General features: G+C 40.4%; 1 protein-coding gene across 27 annotated transcripts in view; it reads right to left on the bottom strand.

The window, feature by feature from the left end:
* Positions 1-18,361, bottom strand: part of ARPP21 (cAMP regulated phosphoprotein 21) — a 162,403-nt gene that overhangs the window by 66,173 nt on the left and 77,869 nt on the right. For 8 of the 27 annotated variants that reach the window (XM_040246274.1, XM_040246270.1, XM_040246264.1 and 5 more), the window contains 4 exons: positions 17,067-17,104; positions 15,173-15,232; positions 10,920-11,152; positions 2,179-2,412 (listed from right to left, as the gene is read on the bottom strand). In XM_040246274.1, the coding sequence (XP_040102208.1) occupies positions 2,179-2,412; positions 10,920-11,152; positions 15,173-15,232; positions 17,067-17,104 (565 nt within the window). The remainder of the gene's footprint in view (positions 1-2,178; positions 2,413-10,919; positions 11,153-15,172; positions 15,233-17,066; positions 17,105-18,361) is intronic. The other 19 variants (XM_040246279.1, XM_040246277.1, XM_040246269.1 and 16 more) reach the window with 7 other exon arrangements.

The raw sequence follows: 18,361 nt of genomic DNA on the forward strand, positions 1-18,361 counted from the left end.
GATAATATACACATACACACGCACATCCATTCTATCATTACAAATCATTGTCCCCTAAAAAAATACTCTGTTGAGCTTTTTGGAAACACTCTGCAATTCTGGTTAAAACATACCACTCAAAACTACGCTTAGTGGATACTCTTGTCTACAAACCCTCCCTATCTCAATTAAAAGTGAAAGAATTTAAGCTGACAGCATCGGATCACACTTTGATCTGTGCCCAGAGTAATGGATATGATCTTGGTTTTCTTTTCATTTCCTTTATAGTGCTTACAATGATCCAGATAAAATAAAAGCAATCTAATATCCTCCTTACAAGTATCTAATCTGAAAGCTTTCAAATGGTTTTCAATAAAATGATTATGCCTTCTTTCCCCTCAAGCTTATGGCATTTTCAAAATGTCTCAGTCACACACCGTGCCTTGAGAATGTGCCATATGCTTTCATGAAAATGTCGCAATTATTCAAGTAAGTATTTTACTATCATGCTCACCCATCTCTGAATTTCCTAATTACTAGACATGTGAAAACATGGAGTCACAGCACTTTTATGAGACTCTTAACCAGCACTGCATTTAAAAATTTAGTTCATCAAAGAAATACTCTGGAATAATCTAAACCAAACCACAGATATATATTGAGAAAATTCAAAAGGTTTTTTCCATCTCTTTCAAAGGTTTCTAGAGAAATGACTTATTGATGTCAAGCCTTCCAACCCAGGGTTGCCCAGCCCTGGCACTACTGACATCTTGGGGCTGGATACTCTTCTGGTGTCAGGGGCTGTCCTGTGCATTTTGAGATGTGTGGTAGCATCTCTGGGAGAAGGCAATGGCACCCACTCCAGGACTCTTGCCTGGAGAATCCCAGGGACGGGGGAGCCTGGTGGGCTGCAGTCCATGGGGTCGCTAAGAGTGGGACACGACTGAGTGACTTCCCTTTCACTTTTCACTTTCACCCATTGGAGAAGGCAATGGCAACCCACTCCAGTGTTCTTGCCTGGAGAATTCCAGGGACGGGGGAGCCTGGTGGGCTGCCGTCTATGGGGTCGCACAGAGTCGGACACGACTGAAGCGACTTAGCAGCATGAGCAGCAGCAGTAGCATCTCTGGTCTCTCTCCTTAGATGCCAGTAGGAGCCCCTCCTTTCCAGGTCATGGTAATCAAAATATCTGCAGATATTGCCAAATGGCCTTGGATGCATGGGAAAATTGCCTCAGGTTGAGAAGTATCCCTCACAGAGCAGGTGTTCATTAGTCTATCTGCCCAGGGCTCTGGGTCCTCTGAAGTTATTGTGCAAGTTAACTGACCACTAGAGGAATTAAATAAGTACAAAGCAATTTAAGATGTACAAACTATTAGGTATAAAACAAAACACAAGGATACACTGCACAACATGGGGAATATAGCCAGTGTTTTACAATAACTATAAGTGGAGTAGAAACTTTAAACCTTGTAAAGCACTGTATTTTGCACCTGTAACTTACATAATGCTATAGACTATACTTCGATTTTAAATAAGTAAAAAACAAAACCCAACAAAAGCCAACAACAATGCCCATTCATCATGAAAGAAACAGTGGTCATGAAATGAGCAATTTTCCAAATCCCACCAAAAACCAGCCTAACCCTAAAATTCCTGAAATACATAAGATCCTGTCCTCTGTATACTCTCGCCACTGCTGTTCCTTATTTCCCAGTGGGATCTGTGTGGGGTTGTAAGATGACAAGACAGTTTATGTAGTGAAGAATCTGCTATGTGTCCAGCTGAGATTTCAAGCTCCTGAAATTATCTTGGATGTGAAAACACTTTGAACAAAACAAGCTAACCATGGATTTAGCCTGAGAAATATCCATTTTCAATGAGTACCTCACAGTTTATCACTCAACAGTTTCTGATCTTAGCTCCCAGGAATACATGAGGGAGACCATACCCAGGGAAGAGAGGCCAGAGAGAAAAGTATATTTCTAGTATCTGTATTTTGATTTCCACATCAATATTGATAGCGATACCAAGATACAGATTCCAGCTCTCTATAGATCTGCTCTTGCTAAAACAAGACCCTCCACCGCCATTTAGGCCCCAAGAATTCTCAGACCACTGGCTAGCAAATTCAAAAGCTCAGACACAAGAACAGACCTTTGATCTTGTGTCTCAGTCAAAGAGAGGTGATGAACCAACCTGTGTGTGGATTAAGCAGGATGCTTCCGGGCGGGATGCCTGTGGCAGCTTCGAGTGGAAGGAGGATGTAGCTGGTGCTGCTGGGAGCGACCTGGCCCCCCATCCCATTCTCTGGGTAGGTCACACAGCCAGGAGAAGTGGCTGCCACACCCGAGACCAGCGGAGTGCTCTGGAGAGGCGGATACGTGCGTGACAGCGATCCTGAGGAGCCTGCACTGCTGGAGGACTCGGAACCTACCAGGGAGACATAGATCAATGAGTCATTCCACACGGAGAAGGGGAGGGGAACCACTGCTTACTGTAAACAGTCCATCACTAAAGAATCTGAGGTGACTGCTGCAGGATGAGACTAACTAATGCCTCTCCCACATTTTGTTGAAATATTTGTCACATGTTTTTCCGATGTATCAGATTCCCAGGAAAAGAGAGATGAAGAATGAGCTCTCAGTTCCTGGCACCTCACACACCACTAGGGTGATGAGCTGGTAAATGGTACCATAAACCGTGGAACTCAGTGCCTGAAAATTCCTGTCTCCTCGAGAAGAGAATGATGTGGAAAGGTCTCCCTGAGCTTGAGTTACGACACTAAAATGACTGGAGGACTTTCCTGGTCCAGGGTTTAAGAATCCACCTTGCAATGCAGGGGACGTGGGTTCCATCCCTGTTGGGGGAATGGAGATCTCACAGGATGTGCGGCAAATCAGCTCACATACCACTACAAGAGAGCCCACGCACTGCAGTGAAAGATCTCTCCTGACGCAAAGAAGATCCCACATGCTGTTAACTAACTAAGATCCGATGAAGCCAAATAAATGTTGTTATTCAGTCACTAAGTCCCGTCTGGTGTCTGACTCTTTGTAACCCCATGGACTACAGCATGCCAGGCTCCTCTGTCCTCCACTGTCTCCCAGACTTTGCTCAAATTCCTGTCCACTGAAGCCAAGTAAATAAATACATAAAAGTTAAAATGACTGGGATGGAGGTTAAAATGACTGCAGTTTAAGGAGGAATCTATGGTCATGTAGATGGTTCTAAAGTACCGGTTCTTCAACATCCATAAAGCTGAATTTTGAAAAGGTCGTAGTCAGAAGTGATCTTTCCCTTCAAATGTGAGTAGAAGAACTGGCTCATTCCTTTTAATTAAGATCTAGGAAGTGCTTAAGATCTGCACCAGATCTTGCATATTCTCATTATTAATATGATCAAGAGGTAAATCAAAGAGGTCTTGGCCATCGTGATAATGACTGATCATTCTTCAGATGACACAAGAGCAGAAGCATGGCGGGATTTGTGGACTGACGATTTTCACATACGCAGGTAACTGGGTCAGTGTGCACAAGCCACCGAGATGGAATTCAACGCTAATCATCTCCCTTTCCCTCCAGTGTGGACAAGAAAAGCTACATTCCAAGTCCATGATACACCAGCAACCAGAGCCAGGCAGCTCCAGCGCCCTTGACTGTGGTTGTTTTGGGGCCCTGAATATTAAATCAGAGCCTCAGAGAGAAACTGCACCAAGCCAAATTTCTACATCTGTAGATTCAAACTAATGGATTGAGTGACATCACAGCTTGTAAGAATGGAGTATAAGAAACTTTAAAAACTATTAGCCTACACTATTGATTTATATCAGTAAAAATTCATTGTTCTGTGTCACTAAAGGTTAATACATATATAAAGAATATTTAAGATTGTTTTGAAGATTCTAAAATGTGCCCTTAAACTGGAGAACTTTTAAAATAAGTGAGAGGAATATAATGTGATTGCAGAGAAAAGGGACCACTACAGAGTGTGGTGATATTTTTGTCTTTATTTTTGAATACAAGGTGTGAATTTATTTTCAAATTCGAGTCAAACATGGTAGAGTGGCTTAAAATCTTAAACTTAAGTTATCTGAATTGAACACATTCAGAACTGGGCAAAAATAGTCATGACTATGTCGCCGCATCGCTTCTCAGAGAGACCATTTCTTGTCCCTCAAAGTAGAGTATTATCAATGTTGGAGTGTAATTAAATTATTTTCTCATTGACTCTTTTAAGGGACACCTAAAAGTATATCAAAATAAAAGTCAAGTTATCCTAAATTAGAAGGATAGTGATATTCACTGGGTATGTAGTATGAGTGGATATCTTAGTAAAACCTGAAATTTGAAGGACTATGATTGCACACATAGGGGAGGAAATGGAAGCACAGAGAAGGCAGCTAACTCAAGCCAACTCATACAGCCAGATAATGACAGAGCTGGGATGTGATCTGGGCAGACTGATCTAGATTTGACCATGACCCAGTACTGACCGACACCAGGGTTCTGTGCGGGGATCTTCCATGCTTTTTTGATTATTCAGAATGATCAAGTTTCAGGTGAATTCAAGATGGTCCATCTAACTAATGGTGATATGGTTCTGAATAATATATGGGTACAAAGTGGGAGGGATGAATTGGAAGACTCAGAGAGACATATGTGCACTACTGATACTATGTATGAAACAGATAACTAGTTAAGAATCTACAAGGAACTCTAATCAATGCTCTTTGGTGATCTAAATGGGAAGGAAATCCAAAAAAGAGGGGATATATTCTCTTTTCTGTACAGTAGAAATGAATACATGGTAAAGTAATATACTCCAATAAAAGTTAGTTTAAAAAACATATGGGCAGAGAAAAAAAGGATCGAAAGGGAAATGTGGGAATGGCAAGAGTGGTTGTGGGAACACATGGCTAACATGCCTGGTCCTGAAGTCGCTGCTCACTGCAAGCTGTAGTGTGTGTGTGTGGACTTGTGTCTATGATGTGAGGCTACAGTCCAAGTCTGACACTTAGGAGTCAACAACAACAACAGTAATAATACAGTAACACTTTCTGCCTCCAGGCGTTGAAGGTCACACACAATTGATTCAGCCTGCATCCCGGCTGATGGGTTAGACAGTGAGAAAAACTGGGGCCCAAGAAAGAATCTAGGGCTAGCCTGGGCTGTGTTGGTGCTGGAGACTGATACACATAGACGGATGTACCTCTATAAAATCCAAAAGATGATTTCACCTTGGCTTTTGGAAGATGGCCATTGATCATTAATTGGCAATATCATTTCCTTCTACTGGCTGAGAAAAAGCAGCAGCTTCAATAGGAACAATGACGAGACAAGGTAAATATAGGGCCCACAGGTTAAAAGAAAGAGAAGAAGGAAAAGTAAATTCAGCGTAAACTCTCAACACTTGCAAAGATGGAACCAGCGAGATTCTTTGAAGGGATGGCTCAGCCATGATCGTGCAGCCTGGCTGGTATCTAACCAGCTTTGAACAGTTTCTGAACATTGGTCATCTAGAATCAGGTAAAGCAATATTCTATATATAGCCAGAATTAATGGCAATTCTTGATTAAAAATGGATGCTACCAATGGTGATAAAAGGCACAGGAGTAGAAGTGATCACAGTTTTATAAAAAATTAATATTTGAGAACTTTACTACTTTGGGCACTGAGAGGGGTTTGTGTTTTCTTTTTTCAGGGACTTAGTGATAGCAACAGCAAATATTTAAGCAGCATGTCAGTGTGGCCAAGCACCACATGAGTTATCTCATCTACTTTGCACAGCAACGCTGCTTTGCAGATGAGAGCTGATCCTCAGAGATGCTAGGTAAATTTCCCAAGTGCAGTGGAGAAGTCTGAGTTCAAACAGACGCAACACAATTCCAGGGACCACGCTTGAAGCCTACAGGTCACGTGTTTACACTAGGGTCATTCCAGCAAGAACCGGTGGGACCAGGGCCCTCACCAGGCTTGAGTCAAGTTCTAGGAGATACTGCCCAGAAATTCAACACTACTCATAATGGGCTGCCCAGAAGTCGGAAGTTGGACCCAGAGGGACAGTTGGTGGGAGGTGAGGAGAGAAGATACCAGGGTGGCAGTCGTAGGTGAACAGTCAAGAGGGGGCACGAAAACGGAAAGACGGAAAGAGACTGGGGAAGAGATAACAAGGCAGACAAAAGGAAATCCAGGGGAGGGCTGGGGCAGAAAGGGAAGGGTCGGGGCAGACTCCCTTGGAGAAGGGAGTGTGCCATTCATTCCCCAGGGAGGGAGTTTTAGCTCTAGCTCTGCCAGAATTCCTTGTATTTTCCTCCGGAAGTGACTTCTTTTTTTTAGATCTCAATGTCTTCTTTTGTAAAATACAAGTCACCAGACTAAAGGATGAGTAGAGACGAGGACGATGCCCTTGAAGTTCCCCTCAGCTTAACACACTCTAGATAGATTTCTTCCTAATTGTAGGCCTCCTTCCTCCCTTGTCATAAAGCATCTCTGTTCCTTTAAGATGCAAATCTTCTCCCAGCCTCTTACCAGTTTTACAATCAGGAAAGGTCTTTCTTAAGGATGTGGGGGCCATGCCTTTGAAGTATAATCCTCAAGAAAAAATGGTGCCTTTCTCTGCTAGTCTCTGCGCCAATCAGTAAACACAAGAGGTCTAATTAAATTGACCCATCACTTATGTAAGCTCCTCTAGCATCTTTTTCTTGCACACTTACAGACTCTCCTGTCTTTGTTTCTGCAGGGCTGAGTTTAGTTTCTCTCTCCTACTCCAAGAGTCTTGACTTCACTGGATTAGTTATAGGTAAAGTCTTTTTTGCCTGTTTAACTCATCAGGGACCATTTTTCTTTTACAGGGACCCTGAACAGGAAAAAGAATTTTTTTCCTCCTGAATCCAGGAAAATGTCTCCAGAACCAGGGATCAGAGTTCAGTGGAACTCTGAACTAAGACTTATGAAATAACAAGGGAAAGAATATCCAGGATGCATTAGCAGAATGATGAACATTAATACAAAGAAAAGGAAGTGATGGAAAGATGACATGTCTTGCATTGACTCCAGAGATATCCCGGGGCACAGACCAGCAAGATGACAACAACAAGGATATCCTTGCAACCAGAAAACAAGATGCCAGGTCATGTCGATTTTGTGAAAACCAAGCAGAAGGAAGTCTTACTTTTCCAGAGCAGCTATTTCTCAAGCTTGGTTTGTAGATAAGCCATCTGTGCTTGAACAAAGTTCTCCTGTGATCTTGATGCAGCTAAAGTCGAGAAGCCCTGCTCTGACATCAAGAGGGAAGGACAGTATTCAAACAACATGGTGTGGCCAGTGTGGAAAGAAACAGAGGTTACCCACTTATTTCTCAACCCCATGTCCACAGCAGCACTATCTACAGTAGACAAGACATGGATGCAGCCTAAGTGTCCATCAGTGGGTGAATGGATAAAGAAGATGTGGTACATTTACAATGGAATATTACTCAGCTACAGAAAAGAAGGAAATAAAGTCATTTTGCAACGACATGGATAGACCTAGAGATGATCATACTAAGTGAAATAAGCCAGAAAGGCAAGTATCCTATGATATCACTTATACGTGGACTCTTAAACAATGATACAGATGAACTTATTTATAGAACAGAAACAGACTTACAGGCTTTGAAAACAAACTTACGGCCCCCAAAGGAGGAAAAGAGGATGGTGATAAATGAGGAGGCTGGGATTAACAGATGCACACTACTATGTAAAAATAGATAACCGACGGAGACCTACTGTACAGCACAGGGAATTCTACTCAACACTCTGTAATAATCTATATGGGAAAAGAGTCTGAAAAAGAAAGGATATGTGTGTATGTGTAATTAAACCACTTTAATTAAACACCTGAAACTAACACAGCATTTTAAGTAAACTATACCCCAATATAAAATAAAAATCCCCCCAAACAACCAACCAAAAATAAAAACACACAACATGGTGTGGCCAGCATGGAAAGAGACAGATGACATGGTATTCTTAATTCTGAACCCCGCTGCCACTACCAAGGGAGAATGGGGCTGCAGCCATTCAAGTCCTCTTCCCCGGGAGGATGTGCTGGAATCGGCTGCCGCCACAGACCATCGCTGGGCCCCTGGTAACTGACCGTGGCCATGCGCAGGGCAGAGGGTACAAGAGGGGAAATGCAGCCAAGATCTCAAGAGGATGTGCTTGCACATTTTGACTTCAGGAACATGCTTTTCCCAAAATGTAGGAAAATGTGATTCCCATCTGGAACACATCTCATTATCACCTATTTGAAGCTAGAACCTATGTAATTAGAGAAAGAGCAGGAGAACTTAAATGTCTCCAGACTGAGTTTTGAAAAGGTCAAAAGAGCTTGCCGTTCCACTGTAAACAATAAAGTAAAAAAAAAAAAAAAAAAAAAAACAACAACTGAAAACCTGGTACGATTCTGAAGCTCCATGACAGCAAAATTGACAGCTTTGCTTCATAAAACCATCTTGGGAGATTGTAAGTTTGTTTTGACATCCTATCTTGATCTCCTATAATTTTTTTTTCTTGCCATTCCTATACCTTGACAGGCTTTCAAATGGAGATGCTTAGATGAAAAGAAAAAAAAAAATGTCTGAAGCACTTACAGCTTCTAATCATTCCTCAAAGAACATGGCATTTTAGCATTCTTGAAGTGCTTTAAATGTTTCCAAAGAGCTCTGCTTTGGAGATGACTGGTGGTTGGTGTGTGGAGAAGAACGATTAATTTGAAAATCTTAAGTGCTCTTTGGGTGTGCTGGAATTTTTAAGTGCACCATTTAAGGTACTTGGTTTCTGCGTTTGAAGGAGATTTAAAACTATTTAACCTTTCTTAGTTTACAAGAGCTCAAGTGCACCACGGTGGATTTTCCTGACTCCAGTTGCTGCAGTAGTGGGGTATAAGAGCAATTAATTATAGGAAGAAACCAAGAATTCACCAAATGGTGAATAAAAATGCCAAAAGGCAGTGCAGGCCCACCTGACTCTTTCCAAGAAGCAGGATGTGTGTGTGTGTGTGTGTGTGTGTATGTATATATAAAGTAGTGGCTGAGACTAAATGCTATTAATTTTCTGCCTATATAGGAAAACACAAGATAATTTCTTAGGAAGCACTTGTCAACAACATAATTATGTTAAGCCATTAGCATAATGAGCTGAGATTTCACAAAGAGTCTCTGAGCAGTTGTGAGAAGCTTGGTTGGGACTGTATTCACAGTGGAGAACAGCATGTTTTTTAACCTCTGGTTGGTGTTGCCCATTCACCATTCCCCTGGGGTCCTGGCCTCCCACTCTCCACACCCAGACTAGGAATCTGGGAGCCATGTACCCTGACCTCCAGACATATCACTGGACCACAACTCTCAACCCTAGCTGGGAGTCAGGGCCTCCAAACTTTCAAGGCAAAATCAAAACCAAAGGAAAACAATTCCCTGCTGACATCGCAAACTTAAAGTTCATGGAGGGCTACTGAATGATTACTCAGTCAGCTTCCGGGGATTTTTTCAAGATTTTGATCGTGGCCATTTGAAAATAATTTGAAAATGATGGTGAGGGATACTTGTGAGACAGAAGAGCTAGAAAGGGCAGACCATGAGGGATATTTCATAGGCTGCTATGAATCCCATGGTGTCATGCAGCCATCAGTGTTAAGTTGTTTCAGGTTAATGGTTCTCCTAGATTTTTCATCATTTTGCATGTCTCAAAGACTGTTCATGCAAACCTGAACCAACTATGTCAGAAGATCACTATTCACTTGTAAGAAAAAAAAAAAGGAAAACGTTGAAGAGATACATGCACCTAGCTACTTGGAAATGAAAACTTTCTGAGGCTCTTTTTCCTTAACTGTAAAATATTAAAAAGAAATAATAAAAATAAGCAAGAATTAGTGTTTATTGAAGGCTTATAACTTGCTAGCATGATTGGAATTTCTTTGTGTATATTAATTCTTAGTCTTTGTTAACTTGCAATTAGGTACTATGATTAGACCTATTTCTCAAATGAGGAAACAAGTTCAGTAACTTACCCCGAATCATCCTACATAAAGTGTGAAGTGTTAGTTGCTCAGTCATGTCTGACTCTTTGCAGCGCCATGGACTGTAGCCCACCAGGCTCTCTGTCCATGGGATTTCCCATGCAAGAATCCTGGAGTGGGTTGCCATTTCTTCCTCCAAGGGATCTTTTCAACCCAAGAATGAAATCTGGGACAGATTCTTTACTGCCTGAGCCATATACTAAGAGTTTACCAAAGCAAGAACTGAAACAATTAATATTATAATTATCTGACAATGTAGTTTTAAAGAACAAATCATAATATTAAATGTAAAAAAATAGCTAACCTTGGTTAACTACTTGGCTTGTGCAGTTGCCTCAGTAACTGATTTTATATAAATGATCAAATTTAAAATTACAATAGTTCACCAAGGGGAGTGAGAATAACATTCTAATATCACTTACATTTTATAGATAAGGAGACTAAAGATAAGAACTGGGTTCAATCATGAACCCAGGCACACAACTCGTGGGAACAGCATGGTTATTTCAGTGGCAATTCCTGACTTTTTGGTTATCCCAGTGATTAATAACATTCACCTCATTATCATAGGCCCCTCTGGTGGCTCAGACAGTAAAGAATCCACCTGCAGTGTGGGAGACCTGGGTTCGATCCCTGGGTTGGGACGATCCCTTGGAGGAGGGCATGGTAACCCACTCCAGTATTCTTGCCTGGGAAATCCCCAGGGACAGAGGAGCCTGGAGGGCTACAGTCCATGGGGTCACAAAGAGTCGGACACGACTGAGTGACTAAGCACAGCCCAGCACATCATCTTTAGTTCAGGGAACTCAGAGAGTGCGCTGACCACACAGCTGGGATGGAAGCCGGAAACTATCGCGGCACATAAACCCATTCAGTACTAACTACCTGCTTTGGACAGCTTGCCGGTACTTCTGCTACTGGACGTGCTGTCAGCCCTGCTCAGCACCGTGATGCCCCCGAAACTCGCCGTCTTGGTCATGGCCGGCTTGAGATTACGGTTGGAGCTGTCGGAGTCTGTGCTGCTCCAGGCCCGCTGGTGGTCAGACCACTTGAGTTCATTCTCGGAGCTGCTCTGCCTGCTTCCCGAAGTTCTCCCTGAGCCATCTCGGTTGCCCCTGGAGCATGGCCACCGGAAAGATGCATGGGACAACGTTAGATTCCGTGAGCAGAATGGACACCGAGCCGGGCCTTCCTTGTAAGGATCATCTAGGCAAGACCCTTCTTGTCAACCCTTCCCAGGGCACCGGCTGCCTCACAAGGGACGCCACGGACACCTCACTGATGTACACACAGAATGCTCATGTTACACACAGAAAAACCAAACTGAGAAATGTCACAAAATCCCTCTGCCAGTGAAGGAGCAACGAGAACAACAGGATAGAAAATATAATTGGTAACTTCTCCCATGCAGAGGAGAGAGGGGGGTACATTCTCTGGACCCAAATCAATAGTGAATCAATGTTTGAGAGCAATTATGATGTTGAATGAACCTAAAAGCAACTCCCACTGAAAAAGAGTTCTGTCTTTCTTTTTATCATTAAGTAATTGGACCACAGGAAAATGGAACACACAGTTCCAAAGACGCCATTTACTAATTTAATCTCGAACTTCATGAGAGATATAGATCTGAATGTATTAAGGCTTTGGCAGATGGCACAGAAATCACAGGCATTCCTCTATTAACCTATGGTGAGAATTCTGCCCGGTGAGTGTAACCTTCATGGGCAGAGGAAAGAGCCCTTTATCCCTTTCACGTAGAAAAACTTGTGATAATAACAACAACAGTGGAAACACTACACTGACATGAGACTTTCCAAAGAGATCAATGGAAATAACAAAATAGCTCCATAGGTGAAATGACACATTTGTTCAAAATTCAAATAGAAAAAGACTGAATTTACTGGAAGAGATCCAATAGCCAGAAGTCAATTTTGAAGACTTGAGAGCCTTTCTAAGCAGTGTGCAAAAACTGCATGTATTTTACAGAGGAAGTTGATGAAATTTGCATTTTCATTGGTTTCCAATTGCTTAAAGAATAACTTGGTTACCGTTTTCAAAGCCTTTTCTGCAGTTGGAAATTATGGATCATCAAAATATTCTAAGATTCTTATGGACTATAAATAAGTAAAGAGGACAAAAACCATGGGCAATACATATAACCCCTAATTTCATATCACTGTGTGATGTGACATAAATCTCCCTCCAAACCTCTAAGATGTTTATTAATATTCTTCTAAAGACAATCATAGACTGTTGAGATGCTAAAAGTACACAGATCTGACTGAAACTCTCACCCGCCACATTGCACAGAAGGCATACAGAAAATTTCAGATTTTGCCTTAACTTTTTCTTTCATTTCGTGAAAACTTAAGAAGGTCAATGAATCCAAGAGATAATAAAAATGAAACAGCTAATTTGTCATAAGATTTTGCACAGTGAAGGGAGGAAATGCAACAGAAAACTCACAAAACAAAAAGCACTCAGCGCCCTGCTCTCTTCTCTCAATGTTTTCTTACAAACATCCTCTCTGTGTTCAGTACCTCCTAAACACCTATCAAATTCAAGCAGCCCAGAGGAGCCTGAGTAGAGAAAATCTGATTATTTCCCTTTCAATCTCTAAATTCAGCTTCAATCTTTGGTCATATAGTTCTGATTAATTTGACCCACCCTTGACAAAGCCCAACTAAAGTATTATTTAGCAACAGCGAATGTACCAGGGATGTGACAATAATCTCACTTGTTGCTAATAAGGAATATTTATTATAGGAAGAGATTTGGGGTGGTCCTTAGCATACAGGATGTGTCAGAAGGCAACTCTCCATATGGGGGTGATCATCACTAATTCTGTTTCAATTATCTTCTCCACATCAACTCTTCACCTCTATGGGAGGAATTCAGACTTCCTCTAAATGCCAGTGTGGCTGAGCCTTTCTCTGCAAAGGAGGTGTCGGCCACCATTCCTCAGAGCATTTTGGCATGTTTTGAAAACACTGGGTAGCTCTTCTAAGACTCATTTCATCCCCTGGCCAATAGGGCAACCTAAGATTTCCTTAACTTCTACCTTCACTCTACTGCCTCAAATCAACCCAAGTCAAGATCTGTACATTCATTTTAAAAACAGAATTTAAGTTTTTGCTTTAGAGAGTTAGCATTAATGAGATTTAAAATGATGCATTTAATTTATGGTCTCTAGATACTGATACCCAGAAATTATCTTTTTTTACTGCTTTATCCATCATTCACTTTAATACTGGTAAGGTCCAGAGTTGAACTGCCTGTCTACTTGGGTGTGGGATCATAGCGATTACATCCATAAGTGCCTTCCCATCACTCCTAAGCCCAGTCCTGATTCCCTTCTAACTGGGAATCAGGAAGATGATGATAATGCGTTATCTGGTCATCAAGAGGCACTGGCCCTCTTGTATGTAACTGTATAGAATTTGACCCCAGAGTAGTCAAAGAGCAGGTACTCTCAGTTCTGCTTCTGTGCTGAGTAATGTAACTGATAATTTTTATTTTCCTTCATGTCTGAACATGGCTTTTTTTTTTTTAAATAAAGTTAGGTATGATGTAGACTTTGAATTACTTTTATCAGCCTGTGGATTGCTTTGCACTAAGTCACATTCCTGAGTCTGTGCTTGGTAATTTTAGTGGGTTACAGCATCTATATTTGTGATGGTTGACCTTAGTAGAAGGTAGTTCTGGCTAGGGACCCAGATTTGGGGCTATCTTTGCGACCCCATGTACTGTCCATGGAATTCTCCAGGCCAGAATATTGGAGTGGGTAGCCTTTCCCTTCTCCAGGGGATCTTCCCAACCCAGGGATCGAACCCAGGTCTCCCGCATTGCAGGCAGATTCTTTACCAGCTGAACCACAAGGGAAGCCCCAAAACTAAATGCCTCTAGGAGTCAAGAATTTTATCTCTACTGGTGTCAAGAAACCAAGCCATGGTGTGTGACTGCATGAGCACTGGTAAATCCTAGTATTTTCCTGGGCTTTCAAGGGAAACAAATTCAAGGTTATTTTCTTAATCTTCAAGTATGAAAATAAACTGTCTAATGATACAAGAGGAAGGTGTTAGAAATGTTGTTCAACCTAGAAAAGTAAAAGCTTAAAAAAAAATAGATCTTGTTTTTTGTTTCTGCCAGAATGTAAAGAGAAGAAATGAAATTTTTTGATGTTGGGGTCATAAGCTCAGATTTATAGAAAAAAGATATGTTCAAAGCCCAGAATCCATTTACTTTTTTTCTTTTTTTGGTATTTTCTTCCTTCTAAGTGGTCAATAACTTTTATTGTTTGGTTTGTTTTGCCTTTCCTACAATAGAGATGAATCCTAATAGTCATGAAAACACTAGCATATTAAATATATGTGTGAGGTATTCAATATACACTCACAAATATATAACACAGTATATCCACTGCCCTACAATGGATGCTAGAGGTACATTTAATAAAGTGATGAGAGAATGGCTATAGACCCTTTAGTTCTCTGGCACTCTCTAGCCTCATATAAAACTTTATATATATATATATGTTTATATAATTATATGTATATTATATATGAAACTATATATATGTGTATTTATTATAAATACACACATTCCCCTTACCCCACACAGATCTAGATTTTATATAATTCATTATAATTGGAGACAATCCCATATCTTTCTTTAGAAATAAAATTTGTGTTTGAAAAAATGTTGTTTGAAATATTATGATGGATAGTAGTGGCTAAAAATCAACTACTCAAATAGAGTTATCATGGATTTGTATTCCAGTACTGGGAACATATACACAATTGCAACCTGCCAGAGAAATATTAATTCAGTGCAATTTAGCAAAGTTGATTTGAGAATGTGAAGTCGGCGTATTCCCAAAGTCAGCCCTGGAGAAAAATCCGGAGAATCAGAGGAAGAATCCTAAAAAACTGTAGACCAAGCCGTGGTTTGCCAGTCCTGTGTTGTATAGGCCCTAATAAAGCTTCAACGCCAGCTCAGTAACAAGCTTTACAAAGAAATAACCAAACATATTTTCTTTCATGAACAGAGATAGTTTACACTAATACACTTATAGTTAACATAGATTCCGGCACATAGTCTGAAAACACAGTTTTAAAAAAGGAAACCATACCAACCGAAAGAGCTGCCTTTTCTTATAGGTCTCACTGCATATGTTACTGTCTTCCAAGAGCCTACTGGAAATGAAAAACATGATTTTTATGATATGAAATCTAAGGGTACTAAATGCCCTAGGTCACATGGATGTGAACCCACTACGGCACACCTGTCTTGCAGATCTACCCCATAGGCTACAGTTTATTTGCCTGATGTTGCATTTTGCGCTCATAAATGAATGGCATCCTGATTTGTCTGTACCCTGGGATTAAGGCACTGATACTAGACAAGGGAGAAAGAAGGGAAGAAAAGACAGAGGGAATGGGAGAGGAGAGGAGAATCAAAGAAACTGACACAGATATAAGAGATATTTAAGTAACTGAATGTATCAGTTGTGATGTTTCTCTTTGGATAATATTAAAATTATTCTTTATTTTGGGGGCATAGTGAAATATGACCTTTCAAAGGCAGATACCCAAGACATATATTTATTTTTGTAGAGAATCTACTCAGATTTTTGCTTCTGGGGACTGTCAAGACTTCTTAACATATGCAATGAGTATTAGTGACCAATTATATGAATATACTCCAATTTGAATATTAGGGATACAAGTGCACTAGCAGTCTTTTTATACAAAACACAAATAAATGACTAAGATTAGGGAGTAAGCAGGGAAAATGGCCAGAAGACTAGGGAACGAGCGTCCTATTAAATGGAATTCTAAATGCTAATTTCATCTTCTGGTAAGGACAGAGAATTTTGGCCTCAGAATCATACCTAAGATGTTAAAACTCAGGGGTTCTTAATTTACTGTAAATACAGAATATTTGTTGAAATCTGTATGGATTTTTGAGGATGTTTTTAGATGTCTTGTAAAGACTTGCTCACTACTCTCATCCCTTTTTCTATAAGAGGTTGTTCAATTGAGGGTAGTTACTTGAAGATTTCTAACTGCTAATATGAATGATGGCATTTTTTAAACCAATCCTCTCTAATGTTCAAGTTTTCTAAGTACAGGAATTTAATCAAATAGCCTCCATTTTAATCAATTTTATAGGGGTGCCTATTAAGCCAACACCTGAAATGAAATTAACTACCTCTTTCTAAATGGAAACCATATTTCCAATCCAAATTGCCCATTGTGATGTAGTTTAATGTGATCAGCACAGCTAATGTGGAATTCCTTAATTCCCCTTGAAAATATGCAATTAAATCAATGGAGCATTTTAATATCTATATCAATTTAGAACTATTTTTAAAAGGTACATGCTAAATTTGAAAACCTCTGCTCTTATACACAAGACTTTGTATAAATGTTTTAACTCATTCATATCATAACCACCCCTTCCCCTACTAACACCCAGCCAGGTATACTCTACAAACTAGATCGGTTTAGATAAGTTTTCCAAGTTAGGCCTTTTATGAAAACCAGTAGATTACTTAGAATGAGAAACATAAAACAATATTATTCAAATTATTATCTGTGTAGCTGCATACAATGATGGGGCACACAAAGTGGCCAATAACACCATATACACAAGGGATTTTAGCAGCCTATTCAATAAGCCAATGAAACTGCAAGTTCCTGTCTCAACATTTATACTTTTTAACGCCTGGGGAAGGTAACAGAATTATATCTTTGTTAGGACCAGAAGTTGAGACTTTAAATAAGGAAACTGTTGAAAGCTATGTTTGGAAATAACCGAGAGAACTTTTGTCCCAAATTAAATAGCTTCTGGATATGCTAAATAACATATATGTGAGCATATATATGTGTGCATGCATAGATATATGTATTTATTTATACATATATTCAAGCACACACTTATATATGGCATATATATATGAATAAACAAGACACAGATGACAGACTCTGCTCCTTTAAAGAGATGAAAAAGCAAATTTCATTTTACCTGTTTTCCACAAAGAGGTTTTCCTGGGAGCAAACTGACTGGAAAACAAACAAAAAAAAGGCATTGGATCAGATGTTCAGGATACGCTGAGGGAGCCCAAATCCTGGCCTGATTTTCAAAATACTTTTTTTCCAAGAGGAAAAACATTAAGAAAACTGTGCAGCATTTTTAGAAGGAAAAAAAGAAAAAAAAGAAGAAGAAGAAAAACAAAAAGGTTAGAGTTAGAAGTGTCAACTTTGCCATTATGGTGTCTCCAGGTTTCAGAGAGATTTAGCCCAGTCAACATCAAGGTCAGAAGGAGAAGTGAGGTGTTGTGAATGAAACTGCAGCAGACGCCTGGGAGCTACAGGGCCCTGAGCTAGTGGGTTCCTCCGGGGCAGCCGAGATCCAGCCACCACCTTGGACCAGAGGCCACGTGTGGAGGAAGGCAGAGCATGCAGGCGTGGCACGATCCGCCTGAGGATGGGAGCGCTGGGAAACCACAATCCTGTAGCTAGGACCTGGCTCCACGAACTCTCACAACATAAACACTTGACCTGCGTGCGAGACTCTCAAAACTGAAGAGATGTCCTCAACCAATGCCCGCGGGGAGTTAGCAGAGGAGGGAGGGAGGGAGGGGTGAGAACAAAACGAAGCTAATCAGGAAAGAATATCAAGTCTATCTAATACATCTTAGTTTTTCACACAAAAAAACCCAGTCACTTTCCTCTTAGCTTCCATTCTCTAGTATTCATGTCTCTGCTATCTTGAGTTTAATACACAACGTAAGGAAGATAAAATTCCGTTACCATTAGGTGCTGGGGAAAGGCGGATCAAATTAAATTTTAACAAGCAAAAAGAGAAGTCTTAACAAAATATGGTATAACAGTTGTAAAATACAACTGTGCTTAGGAACTAACATAAAACCGTTTTTAAAGCACTAAGATTTTAACCACAAACACAGATAACATATGCATGGATTTTCTAAATGATGAGTAAGTTCCCCTCCTAAAGGGATCAAAGAGACTGAACATGCTCATTTTTAAGAGAAAATAACATAAAAATAAAGAAATAATAATGACCTTTCAATATAGAATTTTTGAATCAAAAATGCTATTAATGTAACCACCTCTCACAGAGGCTGGCGGGATGTTGGTTTCTTGCTACATTTTACCAGAGAGATCATTTCCTTCCATAAGCTGAAGGGTTAGATTTGGGCATAATGTTCTTTTCTCAGTGGTCTGAGCGTTTTAATGAGGGCAGCTCTAGAATCACTTCTGTTTTAATCCCTATGCATTTAACATGCATTCTGAAGA

The sequence above is a fragment of the Oryx dammah genome, unplaced genomic scaffold (assembly GCF_014754425.2).
Source record: "Oryx dammah isolate SB20612 unplaced genomic scaffold, SCBI_Odam_1.1 HiC_scaffold_9, whole genome shotgun sequence".
Taxonomy (NCBI): Eukaryota; Metazoa; Chordata; class Mammalia; order Artiodactyla; family Bovidae; genus Oryx; species Oryx dammah.